This window comes from Heterostelium album (assembly GCF_000004825.1).
Source record: "Heterostelium album PN500 unplaced genomic scaffold PPL_scaffold10, whole genome shotgun sequence".
In the NCBI taxonomy this organism is placed as follows: Eukaryota; Evosea; class Eumycetozoa; order Acytosteliales; family Acytosteliaceae; genus Heterostelium; species Heterostelium album.
In genome coordinates this window covers 385,817-405,859 of record NW_008805072.1, presented here as the reverse complement: position 1 = coordinate 405,859, position 20,043 = coordinate 385,817, and the positions used below count along the sequence as shown (strand labels likewise).

Below are 20,043 nucleotides of genomic sequence, written 5' to 3'. Positions count from 1 at the left end.
ATCTTTAAATGAATTATCAAACAAACAACCTGATCTTAATCAGTTGGATTCGATAATTAAACAATCAATCAAACTTGATAAAATTGAACCATCACAGAACAATGAAATACAACAACAAGTTGCAAAATTTTATTTTCATCCATTTTTACAAAAATGTAACGTGATCAAAAAAAACAAAAAGAGTGTGTGAAGATTTTGTAATTTAATTTCAAAAAAACAGTTGTGAAACTTAAATTTTTAATTTAATTTCAAATGTGTGGTCTCAATGAAAGTTGTGTTTTTTTGATCATTATTTTTGTTATAGTACAGTTTATTTAATAATAAATAAATAGGAGGAAGGAAAATAGAATGGCTTTAGAGTGTTCAGAACATAACGAATCACATAAGTTTATTTGTTATCAATGTAACAGCTTGTTGTGTTCGAGATGTATAAAAAATCATTCTAAAGATCATCCTGATCATGATCAATGGGAACATATCGATGATATCAAACAATCATTTAATAAAGACGAAAATACTTCATTCATCAATTTACAACTTAAATCGATATGGGAATCATTAAAATCATCAACATCAAGATATCAATCATTATCAACAACAGAGAATGAAATCAAACAATACTTTGAACAACTACATCAATATCTAATCATTGAAGAGCAAAAGCTAAAGAGAGATATAATTAATGATAAAGATACAATCATAAATCAAATCGATAATAATATTAATCATTTGAAATATATTGTAAATATTATTAAAATAAATAACAGTAAAGATAATAATAGAAATGATAGTAATAATAATGATAATCAGTCAACAGTGATAGAAGATACAACAACACAATATTCAACAACGACAACAATAATGAAATCTATTACATCAAGTTCATCATTACAATCATTCATCTTGGATAATAATCAGACATTGTTCAATGATAATCATGATCCATTCAATATTGATGAACTTAAAAATCAACATAATAATGATTCATCATTATTATTGGATATCATATACAAATACAACAATAAATTCAATAAAACTGATAATAATAATAATAATACATCATCAATACAATCATCATTATATGAATTATCAATCAAACAACCTGATCTTAATCAGTTGGATTCAATAATTAAACAATCAATCAAACTTGATAAAATTAAACCATCAGAGAACAATGAAATTAATACAACAACAACAAACAAAGATCATAATAAACAATCATATATTTCCACAACACACCAATCAAGAGGAGCAACACTTATCAACACAACAAACAACGATCATAAGAAACAATCATATATTTTCACAACACACGAATTAAGAGGAGCAACACTTATCAGCACAACAAACAACAATTCAATCGAGCAAATCAAACTTGATTTTGATTTTAGGTGTACACACCAATCGATTGTTTCAATTGGTGAATATATCTATGTATTCGGTGGTCTAAACAATCCAAACAAATGGATGAAGTTCTCAATTAAATCGAAATCAATTGAATATATTGGTAATATCGAAGGAATAGATGCTGATTTTAGTATATCAGTTTGTTACGATGGTAAAGATCATATCTATTTGGTTAATGGTCACAATATTAAGAATAGAATTGATCGATTCAACATCAAGACAATGCAATTCGAAAGATATCATCGATTACCTGGTGAATACGATGAACAGGTATCAACAATGATCTTCAAAGGTTCATTGTATTCAGTACCATACAAAGGAAATAAGATAATTCAATTCGATTTGACCAATAGAACAATAGAATATCATCAAATTGACATTTCACTAGACTCAGCATGTCATGATAACAATGGAAATTTCTTTATATGCGATGTTATTAACAAGATATTCATCAAATACAATGTTAAAACAAAACAAACATTCAATATCAAATTAACTCCCACCAAAGATCCATTTGGATATGCTCTTTTGATGTATCATCGAGAATCATCAACATCAAGTTTTATCTATTCATTTCGTGGTAAAACTGGAAACTATAGGTATTCAATTGAAGACCACCAATCCGAACAGATACTTGAAGATGATAAATTCGATAGATATTGGTGTGCAGCTACATCCATAAAATATTGAATTGGTTCTATTTGATTCGGAATCATCATTAGAAAGTTGATAAGAGAACGATCAAAAAAAAATACACATTATTATTATTTCAAATATTTTAATAAATAATTTAAATTCTAGTTTTAATTCAAAGAGGTACAAACAAAGAGTTATTCCTATTTATTCAGATTTATCTCTAGCAATATCCATCAAAATTAAAAAAAAAAAGTTCAATTTTAACGATTTTCAAAAAAATAGATACTTACAAACATAAGAATTATAGACATTTATTAATCTTGAAAATAGAAATTATATATATGCAAAATATATTAAAAATTGAAGACAACCAATCCGACCAGATCCTTGAAGATGATAAATTCGAAAGATTTTGGTGTCCAGGCACATCCATAAAATGTTAAATTGGTTCTTTTGATTCCGAACCATCATTAATCAGTTTATAAAAGACACCAAAAAAAAAACAATACTTTTTTTCAAATATTATAATAAATAATTTAATCTATCTAAATTGAAGAGGTACAAACAATGAGCTAATATATTGTGTAGGTTAGATGTATCACAAAAAATTACAAAAATGAAAAAAATAAAAAAAATTCAGAACTTAAAAATTAAATTTTTGTGTATCTTTATGTTATTTTATTTATAATACTATTTATTTATTTTAGCTATTTATTAGACAATGGATGTTAAGAATCTATTAGCATCGTTTATCTCTGTTGCTTTTGCAGCGGCTGCATCAACTCTAATTATCAATTACTATTTTGAAAGAGAGAACAATGAAAAGAGAAAACTATTATCTGAACGTTTAAGTGGTCATCCAGTGAGTGTTTAATAACAACAACAACAACTTGAAAGAATATTGCATCTAATATATTATGTGTATTGTATTATGTATTTATTATTATTCATTTTAGTTAGGTTCATCATTGTCAAGATTGGATTTGAATCAACATGAAATAGAGGTTCTGGCATGTTTGATCAATCCCAGAGATATTGCATCGACATTCGATGATATCGGTGGCCTCGATGATATCATACAGGATGTAAAGGATACGATATTCCTACCGTTGGAGCAACACGAATCCGTGGATATGTCGCAGTTCACGCTGCCCAAGGGCATACTGCTGTACGGTCCACCGGGCACAGGCAAAACAATGCTCGCCAAAGCCATAGCAAAGGAATCCGGTTACTTCTTTTTGAACATCAACGACTCGCTCATTGAGAGTAAGTTCTACGGTGAGACCGGTAAGCTCTTGACTGCCATCTTCACACTTGCCGAGAAGCTTCAACCCGTTATTGTTTTCTTTGACGAAATCGACGGTATCGTTGGTACACGTAGTGCAACTACAACAGATTATAACATCAGTAAGAAATCTGTATTATTACAGTAAGTTATCATCATCTCGAATATAGATTGATAGATAGATAGAAAGATAGATTACTATTATAATATCTTATTGTTACTAACAAATTACTACTATATTACATAGATTGTGGGATGGTATTAAAGATTCAAAGATTATCATCATTGGAGCAACCAATAGAATAAACGCAATCGATGAAGCATTCTTGAGAAGAATGCCAAAGAGAATTAGAATCAATTTACCAGATGTGACTAGCAGAGAGAATATTTTAAGAAAGGTTTGTATACAAGTTTTATATACAGTTATAGTTTATATATATATAAAACTATAGATATATTATTATAGTTAATTAACAATTTTATTACTACTCTTAGATGTTGAAAGATAGACATGATCCAAACTTTGATTTCAAACTATTAGCACAGAAAACACAAGGTTATTCAGGATCAGATTTACAAAATTTAACAAGTGAAGCTTTAAATCGTAGGTTTTTAATTTGATAACTATCATTTTAGTTTGATTATATTGATATTCATTCTAACAAAATGTTTGTTATTTGTTGTTTAACTCTATAGTTGCATTAAGATCAGCGATTAAATCAAAAGAGAGAATTGAAATAAGGGTTACTCATGAACATATTAATAGAGTGGTTCAGAATCAGATAAAGAACAACAGTCATATTCAAACTGAAACCGTTGTAGCAAATGATTAAATAGCTTGCTACTATGGTTAGACCATAATTAAATATTAATTTAATTTATATACAGAAATTAGAACAACAACAGCATATCATCATCATCATTTTCAATCAATTCACTTAAATAGTACATTCTAGAGTGTGTACTACCATCTCACATATATATTACAAACATTGTTGTTGTCAACCGTTGACACATCATATTAATATATAACAATAAAATTAAAATATGATCTTCATTATGTCAATCAATGCCTATTCAGAGTTAACAAATTCAAAACATGTCAAATGATTTAAATTTCCATCAGAATTCAAATGTTCACATAAAAACGTATCATCTCTCTGACTCTGTATGTTTCATTGTTTCAATGAGCTGATGGTCTTCATTGAATTAAAATAAAAAAAGGAAATATTTGTTGTAAATACATATCTTAACAAGTAAGATTCATTTGAAAAAGTGAGAATGAAAGTTTATGCTGATCAGTCTTGCAAAACGAGAATAATATAATGATCTTTAGAAGTTCGACTCAAATTCTCTGTTTTGCAAGAACAATTTAAAAAAAAATTCAATTTATTTGATTTTTTTTTTTTTTTTTTTAAAAAAAACCCAATTTAGAAAATTTATATTTATTTTGTTTATTTTTTCATCAAATTAATAATAATATTATAATATTTATAAATCATTGTTGTTTGTGTTTATTTTTATTACTTTTTTTAACTTTAATTTGATATTTGTTTTAAAGAGAGAATCAATCATTCAACTTAATTGTATAATAGTTTGTAGTTGTTTTTTTTTTTTAAAAAATCATAAAATTTGAATTTTTTTTTTTTTTTAATCATTTAAAAACAATAACTTTAAAGTCAGATATTAATAATATTAGCTAATTAGTGACAGTAGTATACTAATAGTATAAAAATAATAATTATATAATAATAATAAAATGTTGTCAGTCGAAAGAAAAAGAACTGAAAAGGTTGATTTAATAAAACCTCTCACCAAATACATAAAGGAGCAATTCAGCAAGGAGGAGGCAGCTGCCCACGAGCTTCAAATTGCATCATTACAACAACAGCGTGAAGACGTTCGTAATCTTCAAGATAAAACAGATACATCAAAAGATTTGATATGGAGATACTACTCTGTATTGCAATCATTAGAATTACGTTTCCCAATATCTGAATCAAATGTAAGTGGTTTATACTCAACAACAATCTACTCTAAAATGCATACTAAAGCCACTGAAAAACTAACTATCATCTAATTATTATTTATAGGTTAGAATATATATCCCATGGACAGATACATATAAACAAAGAAAATACTGTTTATATTCTATCTACTATGAGAGAGGATCGGTTCTCTTTAATTATGGATCGTTGCTTTCACAGCAAGCAGCCGGTCAGAATCGTTCGACTGTAGACGGTATCAAGAAGGCGTGTCAATCGTTCCAAGCGGCAGCCGGTGTTTTCAATCATTTGCGTGAGTACATCTCGTTGCACTCTGAGTGCTGCGTATCACCGGACTTCACTGCGGATTCGCTCGATCTGCTCTCGACACTGATGATCGCACAGGCACAGGAGTGTGTCTACGAGAAGGCGGTGGCAGACAACCTCTCGGATTCCATTCAATCGAAGCTCGCCATACAGGTGTCGGACTACTACGATGCCGTCTACCAGCTATCAAACTCGAACGCACTGAAATCCGTTGTGGATCGTTACTGGTCGAGTGTATGCTACACCAAGGTATTCATTTACCGCGCCATCGCCAACTACAAGTGCGCCATCGGACTGGAGGCAACCGCTCAATTCGGTGAACAAGTTGCCCGTCTCACCGCCGCTGTCGACAACATCGGACTCGCTCGTCAAAACATGCCAAAAACAGCAATCGTCGAATTCAGAGAGTTTTTAGAAAAGATTGCAGCAGTAAGTAAATTTAGCGGTAAAGTTAATTAACTTGTTTATTAAGCTTTGTTTATGTTATAGATTATTACAAAGTATTATGAATCATCAAAGAAAGATAATGATACCATCTATCATGATATTGTTCCACAACCACATAAATTGGCACCAATTGAAAAGAAATCGATTGCTAAAGCAGCACCAATTCCAGAGTTGATCCAACACGATCCATTCATCAATTTGATTCCCTACGCTGTAAAAGAAGATGCTGCCATCTACAACGACCAAAAAGAACAACTCTTAAAGAAGGAGACTGACAATATCAAATTCCATGATGATACTGCTAAATCGTAAGTTATTTATAAAACAACAACAACAACAACAGTGTTTGAATATTAACATTTTTGAACAAACTATTTTACTTTTTCTAGTACTTTGGTATCAATGAATTTACCGGGTGCTGTTGAAGCACTGGAAATCGGTGTGCCAAAAGCATTGCAAGAGAAGATGGATCTTGTAAAGTCTGAGCGTGGTGTCGACACGGTTATCGATTTGCTAAAGTCGTTGCAACAGCTGCACGATGAGGACGAATCGATTTGTACTACAGCCAAGAATATCTTGAATCGCGAGGAAGAAGAGGACAACAAGATGAGCCAACAATACGGTTCGTCATGGTACCGTACTCCATCGTATACCTTGACTGCCAACTTGCGTCAGGACTTGGCAAAGTATCAGAGTAACCTCCAACACTCTACCAAATCCGATTCTCACATCAAGAAGAAGTTTGACGATGCCAAGCCATTGATTGCCGCACTCGAGTCACAACACGAAGTGGTCAGTCTACTTCCATCCAACATTATGCCACTCAATCAAGTACCGGAAGTTGCCAACTTGAAGGCACTCATCAAAACACTCGATTCTCTCATTGTCAACCGTGATTCAATCGCTGAGAAATTAAAACAACTTTGTAAAAATGTATGTTACCCTCACCTATAAGTATTGAAAACAATGATTGTACAATATTCTTACTAACTAAATTTCTATATAATTTATAGGACGATATCACAACTAAATTAATCAATCCAAATAAAGATAAGAGCCAGATATATAGAGAGGAAATTGCCAAGTATGAACCATTGCAACAACAGTTGAACGATAACTTTTTGAAGCAGGAACAGTTGCTCGACTCGATTCGTACAGAGAATGAAAAGTTTGTTAGAAGCAACTCAAAGCAGGGCAGTCAGAGAGAGGAAACCTTGCAAAAGTTTGCCAATGCATTCAAGACCTACAACGAACTCAAATCGAATCTTGGCGAGGGTATTCAGTTCTACACCAACTTCCAAGAGATCCTCTTGAAGTTCAAGAACAAGTGTGAGGACTTTGCCAGTGAGCGTGAGAAGGAAAAGACCGAGCTTCTCCGCCAGATCCAGAATGGATCGAACCCATATTCGCCACCCAGTGGATCGGCACAACAATCCTATCCAAACGTACAGCCACCACCCTACTCACCACAAAACAACAACACCTATCAACCATACGTTCCAACACCACAATCTTTTACCGCGCCACCACCCTACCAAGGACCACCACAAACCTTCAACGCGCCACCACCTTACAATCCACAAAATAGATTCCAACAACCACCAAATAATAATGGTAGATATTTTTAAAACAATCCATCAAATACCAAAATATAAATAATTTATAATAAATAACAACAACAATCGATTACTTCAAACTCCAAACTTTTAAAAAAGAAAAATAAAAAAAAAATAGAAACACACTTATTTAAAAAATGAGTGGATATACATTGTAACTTTATTATTATTATTATCTTATATTATGTTATTTTTGTTTTAATTAACTAATCTTTTATACATAACATCACTTCTTATGATATATTTCAATCCATCTTTAACTGTATCACCATCATGCCACATGTCATGTTGGAACACTAATACTGAACCTGTTTTGGTACAACTTCTGAAATGACTTCACCAGTTTTATAATCAAGGAATCTTGTTGAACCACCTTCGATTCCATCACTTAGGTATATCATAAATGTATAGTATGATCTGTTATCGTCGTCTTTGACATAATGATTATCAAAGTGCGGAGCAAACGATCCAAACTGATTGTATTTACATAATCTCCAGAGATCATTGATTGAATCCAATTGCCATTTACCAACTATTTTCAGAGCTCTCATTGCAGGCCCAGCCAACTGAGAACCCATTTTAATATCTATTATCTCTTCAAAGTATGGTCTAATACGATCTAAAACTACTTCACTCAGCGACGGAGTCTTTACTAAAGTTCTAACATTACCTCTATCTTTTGATTTATAATGTTTAAGTTCATCAAAACCCAACTCTTCTCCTTTGTCTATAATATATCTAGAAAAAAAAAGATTTCTTATTAAGAATCAAAACTAAAGTAAAGAAACTATTTTACTTACTGGCATTCTGTTGGTGATAATACATTTTCAATATAAAAGCAGTCTTTGGTTTTAATATATCAATATCATTTTTTACTATTGGTTTTAAATCACTTGGTGTATCATTTTTAAATAACAATGATTTTACTTCTGATCCTTCAATAACCAGTTTTTCCTCCATCTTTTACAGTTTTTATTTATATTATATTACTTTAGAGTAATAATACTGTTGGTTTTATTTATATTATATTACTTTAGAGTAATAATGCTGTTGCTTATTTTATTCTTATCATGTCATTCTTAAAAATTTCCATACAGATTAAAATTTCCATAAAATATTAATACTTTTCACTCAAAATACTTGGAATTTACTTTATTAGAACTTTCCTTACAATTCAATAAATAAGACATGATTGAATCAAGATCATTTGAACTTCATCAAGATGGATAACTAAATAGTTTGATTAATTTACAAAAATTTTATAATTTATTTTATTTTTAATACTCTTCTTCAAGAGGAGGATGCAATTTGAATGCTCTTCTGAATAAGGCAGCGGCTCCTGTTGGATCTGTTTTCTCTAGGAGAATAGCTTCTTGACATAGTTTGCGTGCTGTTTGCTCACTCTCCAATTGTGGTGCTTTCGTTTCAGAGTTTAATCTTCTGTACATAACATCGCTTCTTATGATGTATTTCAAACCGTTCTTTACAACGTCACCGTCATGCCACATGTCGTGTTGGAACACTAATACCGATCCTGCTTTTGGCACTACCTCTGCCAGGATCTTGTTGGATTTGTTATCCAAGAATCTTGTGGAACCACCTTCGATTCCCTCGCTCAGGTAAATCATGAATGTCAAATACGATCGGTTATCGTTGTCCTGAATGTAGTGACCGTCGTAGTGTGCAGCAAACTTGCCAAGATGATTGTATTTACAGAGTCGCCAGAGATCGTTGATCGCGCTCAATTCCCACTGACCATAGTAAGCTCTCATCATAGGACCAGTAAGATTGGATCCTGGCTTTATATCCAATCGCTGTTCTAGATAAGGTCTAATACGTTCGAGAACCACATCGCTCAGAGACTTTGTCTTTACCAATATTCTTACATTTCCTCTGTACTTTGAAGTATAATGTTTCAAATCGTCGAAACCCATTTCCTCTCCTTGGTCAATAATAAATCTACATTCAAATTAATTAACATTTAAATATTTTTAATCAAATTAACTATTTATATACTAATTAATACTTACTGACATTCCGAAGGTGATAATACATTATCTAATACAAAAGCAACGTTTGGTTTCAGTATCTCTATATCGTTTTTTACAATTGGCTTGGCATCGCTTGGTGTTTCGCTTGGGAACAGCATTGGCTTCACAACCTGTCCCTCAATTACTAAAGGTTCTTCCATCATCTTTGATCTTTGCTAAAATATATATTTGGTTTTATTATATTGTTGTATTGTACATTAATATAATAATGAAAAAAAAACAAATGAAAAAATGAATTAAAACTTTTGTTTTTACCAAAAAACAAGAAATTTCATGGAATATTTACCACAAGTGAAAATTTTTTATATGGGGATAGTATGAGGGGTGATATTTTTTAATATGAACACCATATAAAAATTTCGTGAAGTGGAGACTTAGAATTTTTTATTTTTTTGGCAACTCGGATCTGGCGCGACTCTTTTTGGGAGGAGTGGGGTGAGTTCACATAAAAAAAAATTTTAGAAAATTTTTTTAATTTCAATTAAAAATTAATAAATATATATTGTATTATTTAAAAAGCAATAATTATAATTAATGAAAGTATGATTTTTAATTATTTACTGTTATAACAATGACAAAAAGCAAAAGAAAAAGTAGATCAGATTACAACACAAGAAAAAAAGATCTAAAAGTCATGGTACATCAATTGTGAGTGATACTCTGGCAGAGGATGAGATTCAGAGTATCAGTACTGATGATGAAATAGAAACTCAGAGTGAAGTAGATTCAGAAAGTCGAACTCACATTTATGAAGACCAACCAAGTGTTATTTCTCATACACAGGGAGGTTGTATTAATGGGGATGGAGATAGACTTGATCATAAAGATTGTAATAGAGACGGAGGTGGCGATAGTCATAGTCATGGACATGATCATAGGGATAGACATGGAGGTGGACATATTCATAGTCATGGTCATAGAGATGGAGATAGTCATGGAGATGGAGATAGTCATAGTCATGGTCATAGAGATGGAGATAGTCATGGACATAGAGATGGAGATAGTCATGGTCATGGAGATGGAGATAGTCATGGTCATAGAGATGGAGATAGTCATGGAGGTGGACATAGTCATAGAGATAGTCATAGTCATGGACATAGAGATGGAGATAGTCATGGACATGGTCATAGTCATAGAGATAGTCATGGTCATAGAGATGGAGATAGTCATGGTCATAGAGATGGAGATAGTCATAGAGATAGTCATGGTCACAGAGATGGAGATAGTCATGGTCATAGAGATGGAGATAGAGATAGCCGTGGTCATAGTCATAGTCATAGTCATAGGGATGGTGATAGAGATAGACGTGGTCATAGTCATAGTCATAGTCATGGTCATAGAGACCGTCATAGAGATGGAGATGCACATTGGGATAGTGATAGTCAGAGTCATGGAGATGAAGATAGTCATAGTCATAGTCATAGTCATGGTCATAGAGACCGTCATAGAGATGGAGATGCACATTGGGATAGTGATGTAAATGGAGATGGTGATGGAAATGAACATACTCATATCCAAAGTAATTCCGAAAGCCAGACGCCTAAGGAATGTCGTCACACAACATGTAACAAGCTTGGAAAAAGATACGATGGTATCTATATGGATAGGCATGAGCAAACCAAACACTATTGTGAAAATGAATGTCCACTCAAAGGTTATTTACATGTACAAATAGAGAGTAGAATTCAAAAGCAATGTCTGCACAATAATTGTAACTCGACTGTGTATATAAAGGGTCTCATTCGTCATATGAAATTAGAACATCAATGCAATAGTGGAGCTTGTGAAGGATGCACTAAAGTCCGGCAACTGAACAATAGGAAGAACCCACAAACTCAAACCCAATCACAATTGTCAAGTGAAGAAGCACTAGATATTCAACAATCGCCATCAGCAGATGAAGAAAAAGAGAAGGAAGACGATAGGAATAGTGATATAGATATGGGTGAGGATTATAACAATGAACAATATGAAAGTACAACTAACGGCATAGATATATCTCCTAATGAAAGTGACACAGAGACTGATGATAGAACCCTAACTAACAATTTCATTGGCAGTAAGCATGCAGTTAATTTTAAATCTTCAATTGCCAATACTAATTATTATTATCCCATATAAAACCAAGTTAGAAGATTCAATTGGAGTTCAGTGCTCAGAAGGGTACAATCTTTATTTGCCAGAGGGTATAGTCCCAATGATATTCCAGATATGATTAATGAAGATAATGAAGAAGAAGATGACGAAGACTATGACCCAATGGAAGATTACAATGAAAAAGAAGAAGAAGAAGAAGATGATGATGAGCAAGTCATAGATGATCCATTAGAGTTCAATGATATCAAGTTGCACATCAAAGATATAAATAAGATTAATAGATTAAAAATAGTTTTTGATAATCTATATAATCAAGAAAATCATAGTCTACTTGTACCAGAGCCACAAGAAGTCTCAAATAAGCTATTACTTTCTCAATTGGTTTGTTGTTGGATTATCCTATGTTCACATAACAATATCCAGAGAAGGGAATATCCTATCATGATTAAAGATCAACCTATCACCCATAGAGAGATCAAGAAATCTGTTAGATACATGAAACAGAAAGCCGAAGAATCAAATAGTTTTGCTTTAAGTTTTGTTCAGGACTTTGATTTAGAGTTTAAACTTCTACCAGCAATAGATGGTAAGTACAATATATATATATATACATAACAGTGAATGTTTATTAACTTTTCAGTAACAGATTTCAACGAAAGTGGTGAGGAGAATGAAGATGAGATAGTAGTGACGAGGAGGTATATGAACTTGGTGGAGGAGATGGTGACAGCGAACAGGGGATGAATATTGATGTAGAGGATTCAGAGCAACAAGAGAATCAGCATCCAGATGAGAATTCATCACGAGCATGTAGGCTTTTCAGATTCCCAAGAAATCTTAACAGGTTTATCAAGAGATGTGCAACTACAGATTACCAAAGTAAAAGTCCTGAGGACAAAGAGTTCTACGAATTGGGTTTTAGAAGTAAAGATAAAAAGAAATACCAATTCTTTAAGAGAAAATCAGTGAACATCAAAATATCAACATATGATATTTCAAAGCTGGTAGAAAGACACAACCTCAGCCGTGAGTTGCTGTCCGATATCTTGAGCACATTCCGCATTCCTTTGAAAGTAACCAATGTCCATCAATATCAACTTTACCGAAATTTGAAAAGAAAAAGAGGTGAACAACTAATTAGAACCTATCCGCTAAAGGAGGGATCCTATAGGCATGTGTGTGATGTCATAATGTTTGAGCTTGCCAAGCAAAACATTTTATCTCAACTTGCATCGTCCACTAATGACAATGGTACCAAAGCAATACCAGTTAAGATCACAATGGATACTGCATTGATGACCCATACCAGAAAACACCATTTGCTATCTGGTGTTGTTGAGGCAGGACTCGATAAGCTTTTACCAGATATCAAGTCTTATGGAAACAGCCAACAGTTCTTGGTTAGTCATGGACATGAAGACTATGAGACCATCAAAGAAAACCTTACTCCATTCTTGGATGACATGAAGGCGCTAAGTTTACTTGCCAAAGCAGATCCAAAGGAGACCATCCTATTTCCAGTTAATCATTCGAAAATACCTATCAATTTATGCTTTGGAGGTGACTATGCTTTTTTGACAACTATTACTGGCAACAAAGCACTCTACAGCGTAAAGTCATTTTGGAAATGTATCCATTGCTATGTTACCAAAGATCTTCTATCCAAATTTAAAGAGTATACCAATTGGCCATTTAGAAACCAAGCTGATGAAGAGTGGGAAAAGAGGAGTGTGCAAACACACCTACAATCACCAAATCATAGAAATAATAACAATGCTAACAATAATAATAACAACAACAACAACAATAACAACAATAACAACAATAACAACAATAATAATAATAACAACAATAATAATAATAATAATAATAATAATGACTCTATAGACGTGAGAGATGTACACCCAAAAAATAAAAATTTATTGGGTGCTACAGAGCTTCAACCATTCTGTCCACTCTATGGTGAATTCAGCGTACAACTATACTTTTTGTGCTCATTGCATATGATAATGCGAGTTGTACAAAAAGTATTGAAGCTATCTTTGGGATTGCTGTCACCTGAGCCCTCCATTGAACTTGAGAATATCAATAAGGAAGTAAAAGAGCTAAGGAAGATTATCGATCAATGTCAGAAAGAGAATATTAAAAACGAACAATTAATTACAAAGCACACAAACAATACAACCAAAATCTCAGAACTTGAAGAAAAGATAAAACAAAAAAGAGAACTATTCAAAGAAGCCAACTCTCAATTGGAAAGAGCATTATCCAAACAACTATCTATTCAAAAAATAGAGAAACTCAATTCTAAAAATCACTCAACAAAAACTGCAATTATAGAGATTCTAACTCATTGTAGAATCAAAGTACCCAAATCTGCCCAAGATGAAGATACAATATACGGTATATTTAAATACACAACCATCACATACTCGGATACAATCGAAATTATAAATAATTATCAATATATTTTATCTTCAATCAATAATTATATATTAAATTCTATCAACAACAAATTTAACAACCAATCCAGTTCCTCCTCCTCCTCTACATCTAGGCGTAGAAATACTGGCAAGTCCACCAGTGACAGTCATATTGTTAACATCAATGAGTATATGGATCAACAAGAACAATCACAACAATCACAATCACAACAACCACAATCACAGTCACAACCACTTTCACAATCACAATTAATATCACAACATCAAAATAACATGCAACAATTAAAGACTGTTTGGAATCAAATGCTATTTCTCATAAAGATCATACAAGATGATAAGATCACTATTTCAGAATCAAGATATTTGGATCTAGGTCGAACATTTGGACAAGGATTAGTTAATCTTTTTGGTAAAGAATCGATCACCACATATATACATGAACTTATATATCATACTGCATACTTCTTAAGAGAATCTAATGGATCTCTGGATCGTCGCTCGGGATTTTCAATCGAAAATAAGCATCAACCTTTAAAGAAGTATATTTTAAAGTCTAGTCATCGATTTCAATCTCCATTATTCTTTACTAATATCCTATTAGATACCTGGAATCAAAAACCAAGAAGGTCTTTCTATTCCAACAATCCTGATAAACATCATAAGTCGAAAGACAAAAAACTGACTGCCTCTGTTGCTAAACTCGACGAAATCAGTTCTTTTACTTGGTCTCCACTACTTGACATATATAAAAGTGCTAGTCCATTAGGTGATACAATAGCTTATACCACTGCAACTCGACCATCAGCATCATCATAATAATCATAATAATCATTATAATCATATCATTATAATCATTATAATCATATCATTATAATCATTATAATCATTATAATCATTATAATCATTATAATCATAATAATCATTATAATCATTATAATCATTATAATCATAATAATCATATCATTATAAACATCATAAATTTTAATATGATTTATGACCCATACAGATCGATAGTTATAATTAGATTGCTCATTTAATTCGCTTATTGGGTTATCCTATACTTTAAACAACAACAATACACATACTATATATTAGTATTTAATTTAGTTCCAATACGTCATATTCCTAGTATTTGGATTTTGGTGTGGTTACAGCGCGCCAGTGCGCGCGGCGTCACGGCCACAGCCAATACCTAACTTTTTTAAACTTCAATAAAATTTAATCTAGTTTTAATATGTTATTGATCTACTCATCTATACCTTATTTTTTAATTTCATTAAAAAAATAGATCGTTTGATGGTACATAAATAAGAAAAATGTTGGTACCGTTTACTCCTTTTAAAAAGTTGGTGGCGATATAAAAATTTCAAAAATTTACGCAGAAGTCGAACTGAGTTTTTTAAATGGTAAAAATTTTCACTTGTGGTAGGTTCTTATAATTTTAAAGAAAAAAGCAAAATTGGGAATCTCAATTTTTTATTTTAGATCTTAAAATGATCACAACAAATCAAACAAATAAATTTGTGCAACTTTCACATTATCTGTTGAATATTATTTTGAATAATTTAAAAGAGAATATTGATAAAATATGTTTTAGCTTGGTCTGCAAGAGATGGTACTACGAAAGAGAAAGATACTTGAAATTCAATACAGATTCTATTTATATATGTGGTGAAGATAATCTTACTATTCAAATCAATCATAGTAAACATTTTAAACTACGAACCTATGATTCCATTCTAAAGAAATCGTTACAATCAAAGACAAATTGTAGTCTCTATATTTCATATGCTCCAGCATGTGATGTGTTCATAACCCATCAACATGATTTCAAATTTAGATACAGTAAGAAAGAACAACAAATTCGAAAGAAATAATAAATTTAAACATTAATTAATTCTTTTATCTATAGATAAATTATTAGAAATAAAAAGTATTCCATCTTTTATTTCAACTATTACTCTGTCGGTCGGTTTGCATAAAGAAAGTGAAAGTCAACATTTATATAAATTGTTGGCACAATCCAATACCATTACAGAGTTTATTGGTTGTCATACTTTGAAATATGGATTTTCAAGATCATTGAGAAAATTATCTTTCGATAAACATTTCAACGAACCACTATCAAAAGATTCGCTTCCTCGCGGACTTTCATCGCTTTCTCTGGGTGTGGTTTACGATCGACCATTGAAGGAAGGTGATCTCCCAGATGGTTTGATTTCACTTTCAATTGGTAGCAAGCTATTTCAACATATAATTGAACCGGGAGCATTACCTACGTCACTCAAAGAGCTGTACCTACCCAATTACACAGAGACTTTCAAAGTTGGATCACTTCCGGATCGCCTTGAAATTCTCGATTACGCTGGTAGGAAAAGTCAATTGGATAAAGAAAGCATCGGGTTATTACCAACCACAATTCATACTCTAACGATTGTTGTCGATACATTCATTTTTGAGAGTGATCTACCCAATCTTCGAAGCCTCACTGTTATTCCATCTTCATTTTTCATTCCAATCAATCTTGATTTCCTTCGATTGAATCAGCTGAAAACGCTTCGTATTGACAAACGGCTTGTTAATCTAATAGGAACTATGCCCACATCCATCACGAATTTAAATCTTGGTGAATATGTATTTCAATCTAGTAACGTCGCTCTTTTCAAAAAAGAATGGAAATATCATTTTGAAAAGTTCATAATCAAGAGTCTTGAAGAACCGATACCAGATAATGTCAAAATCGATCGGCTATTTGTAGAGCACCTTTATAGATACCGAGAGAATCCAATCGATTTCATTGGTACTCTTTTACCGAGAGAATTGAAAGTTCCATTCCAAATGTTAAATCACAACCCGAGTGTACCATTACCAAATTCCTTGGAAACTATAGATTTGGGTGATTTCAGGATGACATCGCTAGTAAACTCTCCAGCATCTTTGAAAACCTTGAAATTTTCCAACTACAGAACAATTCGAAAGATTCCAACTTATATTAAAGATCTCAGCTATATCATTTACAAAAACGACTTTGTCCAATCAGAAATAGTAATTAGAAAGTTAGACGATCAGTGTTATTTAATATTCGGTCACTACAAAGAAAATCTTATTTCAAATATATTCCACCAATCAAAGTTATTAAAATATCTAAAATCACCATCTCAATGGTATAAATTTTAAAATAAACAAAGCGTTGAAAATCAAAATAAAACTTTTCAGTGATTATTATTGTTGTTTTGGTTGTATGATTCATAAATTATTTATTTTAATCTAAAGAAAATCAAAGAATAAAAGAGTATTTTTTTGTTTTTATATTTTTCTTTCTTTTTTTCTAAAACTGAAAGGAATCTTTAGATCCTAAACAAATTATGATAAAGTTTCCAATTAAAATTTGTTTAATCTTTTTATAAAGAGGAGTATTGTTTGTTATCCGACTGGCTTGGAGCCGTCAAGCTTCTCAATAATGAATATATTGAGTTTAACGCGACGTTAAAGATTCATTCAATTTTTTATTCAATTCATTCAATCCATTCAAGAATTAATTAGATTATTAGAACAAAGATTAACTAATAAACAAAAGATTAAACAAGAGTTAAATTTAAATTATATAAAGACATTATTAAAAACATTATTTTATATTATTATTAATTATTAATTGAATAAGAAATGACAGCTCCAACCGATCAATCAACAACAACAACAACCACAACAACTAGTAGTGCAACGGCACCTACTGATACAACCACAACAAATGATCTTAGTTGTCTGTCAGTTTACAGTTGATATCTATGTTTGCTGATAAAAACAACACCACTGGTAAAGATATTTGATAATACTGACACTATACACACCAATAATACATACACATTATTTACAACTCTCCAAGTGGTTGGTAAACTCTGAATCGACATCTTTATAAATTACGACACCAGTATTTGAAAGATAGAATCAATCTCAAGATTACCTCAAAGCACAAGGTTCTCTGTAACGCCGACTGTGATCTCCAACAACACCAAGATCACTCTCTTCTAATTTATCTTATTTTCATCTGTAAAGTCTGAACCACTGATAGAATAATAAATAGATTATTATAATAATAAAGTAAAGCAACACAAAAACTAATTAGTTTTGTTTTTAATTACTTTTTATTTTCTAAAAAAAAAAAAAAAAATCATTTGTTGCAAAAGTTATATCGTTATCAATTGTTTTGTATTATTATATATATTAAATAATGAAATCAAAGAAACAATCAGAAATAATCAAATATAAAATATTATATCTATTAAATTTAACACCAGTTACAATTCAATAAAGTTAGAGTTAGTTTCTTTGTTTCATTTTCTATCATCTTTTTTTTTAGTTTCAATATCTATCTAGATAGCTCGATAGTGATGAATGAAATAGGAATGATCATTCACATGATTTGTTGGTTATTATTTTGAGTGTTGAGACCAATACACTCTGTTGTTAAGATTTATTGTGGGCTCCGGAGCACATTTACAAAATTAAACCATAAAAATGAAGATCTGCAGATTGTATTTACTTTTAGTTATACCTCATTCACATACTTATGATGTGGGTTGATGGCAACTCCCATCAAAATATTTAATTGATGTTCAATGATGTGATATTCTCAAATGTTCTCACATCAACAAAATAGATATTATGTAAAAAGAAGATCTTGTAATTACAAAATCTTTATCATGATCCACAAAAAAATCTATTTTGTGTCAAACTATCAAGAACAGATTAGAGCTAATTTAAAATATTGACTTTTCTTTCACATGATCGATCAATAACATCTATTTTTACACATTATTCAATAATCACTTGTTATTTTATTTTACATCCCTTTGATTGTGCTTGAAAAAAATGAAAAAAAGTAAGACAAAATTACTTTTTTTTAATTATTTTAACATACTAGGAGAATTGCATTTCTTCTTATACCCTTCTTTAAACACTGAAGTGTGGGAATAGTTATCAACTCCATTTTTTTTTTTAAATTTAAACTTTTTATAGAAAGATGGATTCAGATGAGGATAAAATAGTAGATAGTGAATTAAATAATCCTCTATGGTTGACATCTTTGGTAAAAATAGCTTCAGACACAAAATACTTAGTCGCACCATCATCGAAGTAGAGAGATGTAATGTAAGGCATACAGCTGCAGCTTTGTGATCATGGTACTTCTAGAAATCCAATACTGTGCTCTCGAAAGAGCACTTGGGTATAGGAACAGTGATTGTTACTCCTTTCCTCTTGCCGGAGCCACTCTCTCTTTCTGAAAGGAAGTTTCTTAAAATCCGAAAGGAAACTCAGCAATTCAACAAAAGAGCTGGCGTCAGTACATGCAGAACCTCTGTAGTGCAGACGAATGTTGGCACAGTCGAGTATGCCAACGCACACCTCCTCTACGACTACTGAGATTCAGCGGTACTGTAAAAGTCTAGAGGATTAAACAGAGAACGAGAATATAACTGGAATATAGATTGAATATCTATTTGACACAGTTGAATTCATATCTTTTAATTTCAATAGAATAAATAATAAATAAGCATTAATTATATCCTGATTTTAATCGAAGTGATCTTTTTTATTTAAAATGATCCTCTAGTTTTAAATGTAGAGAGATGATGTATTCTTCTTTGATTTGATTGTTTTGAGAATCCAAAAAGACTCTGATATTGGATAAATTGTGTTGAATATGAATGTCTAACTATTAAAATCTGCACTCTTGATTAAAATAGAAGA

At 31.5% G+C, this 20,043-nt stretch overlaps 8 protein-coding genes across 8 annotated transcripts; 6 read left to right on the top strand and 2 right to left on the bottom strand.

The window, feature by feature from the left end:
• Positions 1–348: 348 nt before the first annotated feature.
• PPL_12185 (kelch repeat-containing protein) lies at positions 349–2,486 on the top strand (the record flags this gene model as incomplete). The annotated part of the gene is made up of 3 exons (XM_020582929.1): positions 349–403; positions 449–1,987; positions 2,326–2,486. The coding sequence occupies 3 exons, from the start codon at positions 349–351 to the stop codon at positions 2,484–2,486; spliced, it is 1,755 nt and encodes a 584-aa protein (XP_020429710.1).
• Positions 2,487–2,764: 278 nt separating this feature from the next.
• Positions 2,765–4,161, top strand: PPL_12184 (ATP-binding protein; the record flags this gene model as incomplete). The annotated part of the gene is made up of 5 exons (XM_020582928.1): positions 2,765–2,905; positions 3,000–3,472; positions 3,576–3,726; positions 3,824–3,932; positions 4,025–4,161. The coding sequence occupies 5 exons, from the start codon at positions 2,765–2,767 to the stop codon at positions 4,159–4,161; spliced, it is 1,011 nt and encodes a 336-aa protein (XP_020429709.1).
• A 926-nt stretch (positions 4,162–5,087) lies between these two features.
• PPL_12183 (ALG-2 interacting protein X) lies at positions 5,088–7,715 on the top strand (the record flags this gene model as incomplete). The annotated part of the gene is made up of 5 exons (XM_020582927.1): positions 5,088–5,333; positions 5,422–6,069; positions 6,130–6,395; positions 6,477–7,020; positions 7,101–7,715. The coding sequence occupies 5 exons, from the start codon at positions 5,088–5,090 to the stop codon at positions 7,713–7,715; spliced, it is 2,319 nt and encodes a 772-aa protein (XP_020429708.1).
• Positions 7,716–7,901: 186 nt separating this feature from the next.
• On the bottom strand, positions 7,902–8,663 carry PPL_12182 (uncharacterized protein; the record flags this gene model as incomplete). The annotated part of the gene is made up of 3 exons (XM_020582926.1): positions 7,902–8,011; positions 8,191–8,441; positions 8,500–8,663. The coding sequence occupies 3 exons, from the start codon at positions 8,661–8,663 to the stop codon at positions 7,902–7,904; spliced, it is 525 nt and encodes a 174-aa protein (XP_020429707.1).
• A 317-nt stretch (positions 8,664–8,980) lies between these two features.
• PPL_12181 (uncharacterized protein) lies at positions 8,981–9,894 on the bottom strand (the record flags this gene model as incomplete). The annotated part of the gene is made up of 2 exons (XM_020582925.1): positions 8,981–9,662; positions 9,734–9,894. 2 exons carry the CDS (start codon positions 9,892–9,894, stop codon positions 8,981–8,983), a joined length of 843 nt encoding a protein of 280 aa, XP_020429706.1.
• A 431-nt stretch (positions 9,895–10,325) lies between these two features.
• PPL_12180 (RNA-binding region RNP-1 domain-containing protein) lies at positions 10,326–15,111 on the top strand (the record flags this gene model as incomplete). Its single annotated transcript, XM_020582924.1, has 4 exons — positions 10,326–10,391; positions 10,538–11,813; positions 11,883–12,437; positions 12,533–15,111. The coding sequence occupies 4 exons, from the start codon at positions 10,326–10,328 to the stop codon at positions 15,109–15,111; spliced, it is 4,476 nt and encodes a 1,491-aa protein (XP_020429705.1).
• A 587-nt stretch (positions 15,112–15,698) lies between these two features.
• On the top strand, positions 15,699–17,756 carry PPL_12179 (FNIP repeat-containing protein; the record flags this gene model as incomplete). Its single annotated transcript, XM_020582923.1, has 4 exons — positions 15,699–15,720; positions 15,949–16,140; positions 16,208–17,351; positions 17,705–17,756. 4 exons carry the CDS (start codon positions 15,699–15,701, stop codon positions 17,754–17,756), a joined length of 1,410 nt encoding a protein of 469 aa, XP_020429704.1.
• Positions 17,757–17,958: 202 nt separating this feature from the next.
• PPL_12178 (uncharacterized protein) lies at positions 17,959–19,984 on the top strand (the record flags this gene model as incomplete). Its single annotated transcript, XM_020582922.1, has 3 exons — positions 17,959–18,059; positions 19,312–19,381; positions 19,919–19,984. 3 exons carry the CDS (start codon positions 17,959–17,961, stop codon positions 19,982–19,984), a joined length of 237 nt encoding a protein of 78 aa, XP_020429703.1.
• Positions 19,985–20,043: the final 59 nt, after the last annotated feature.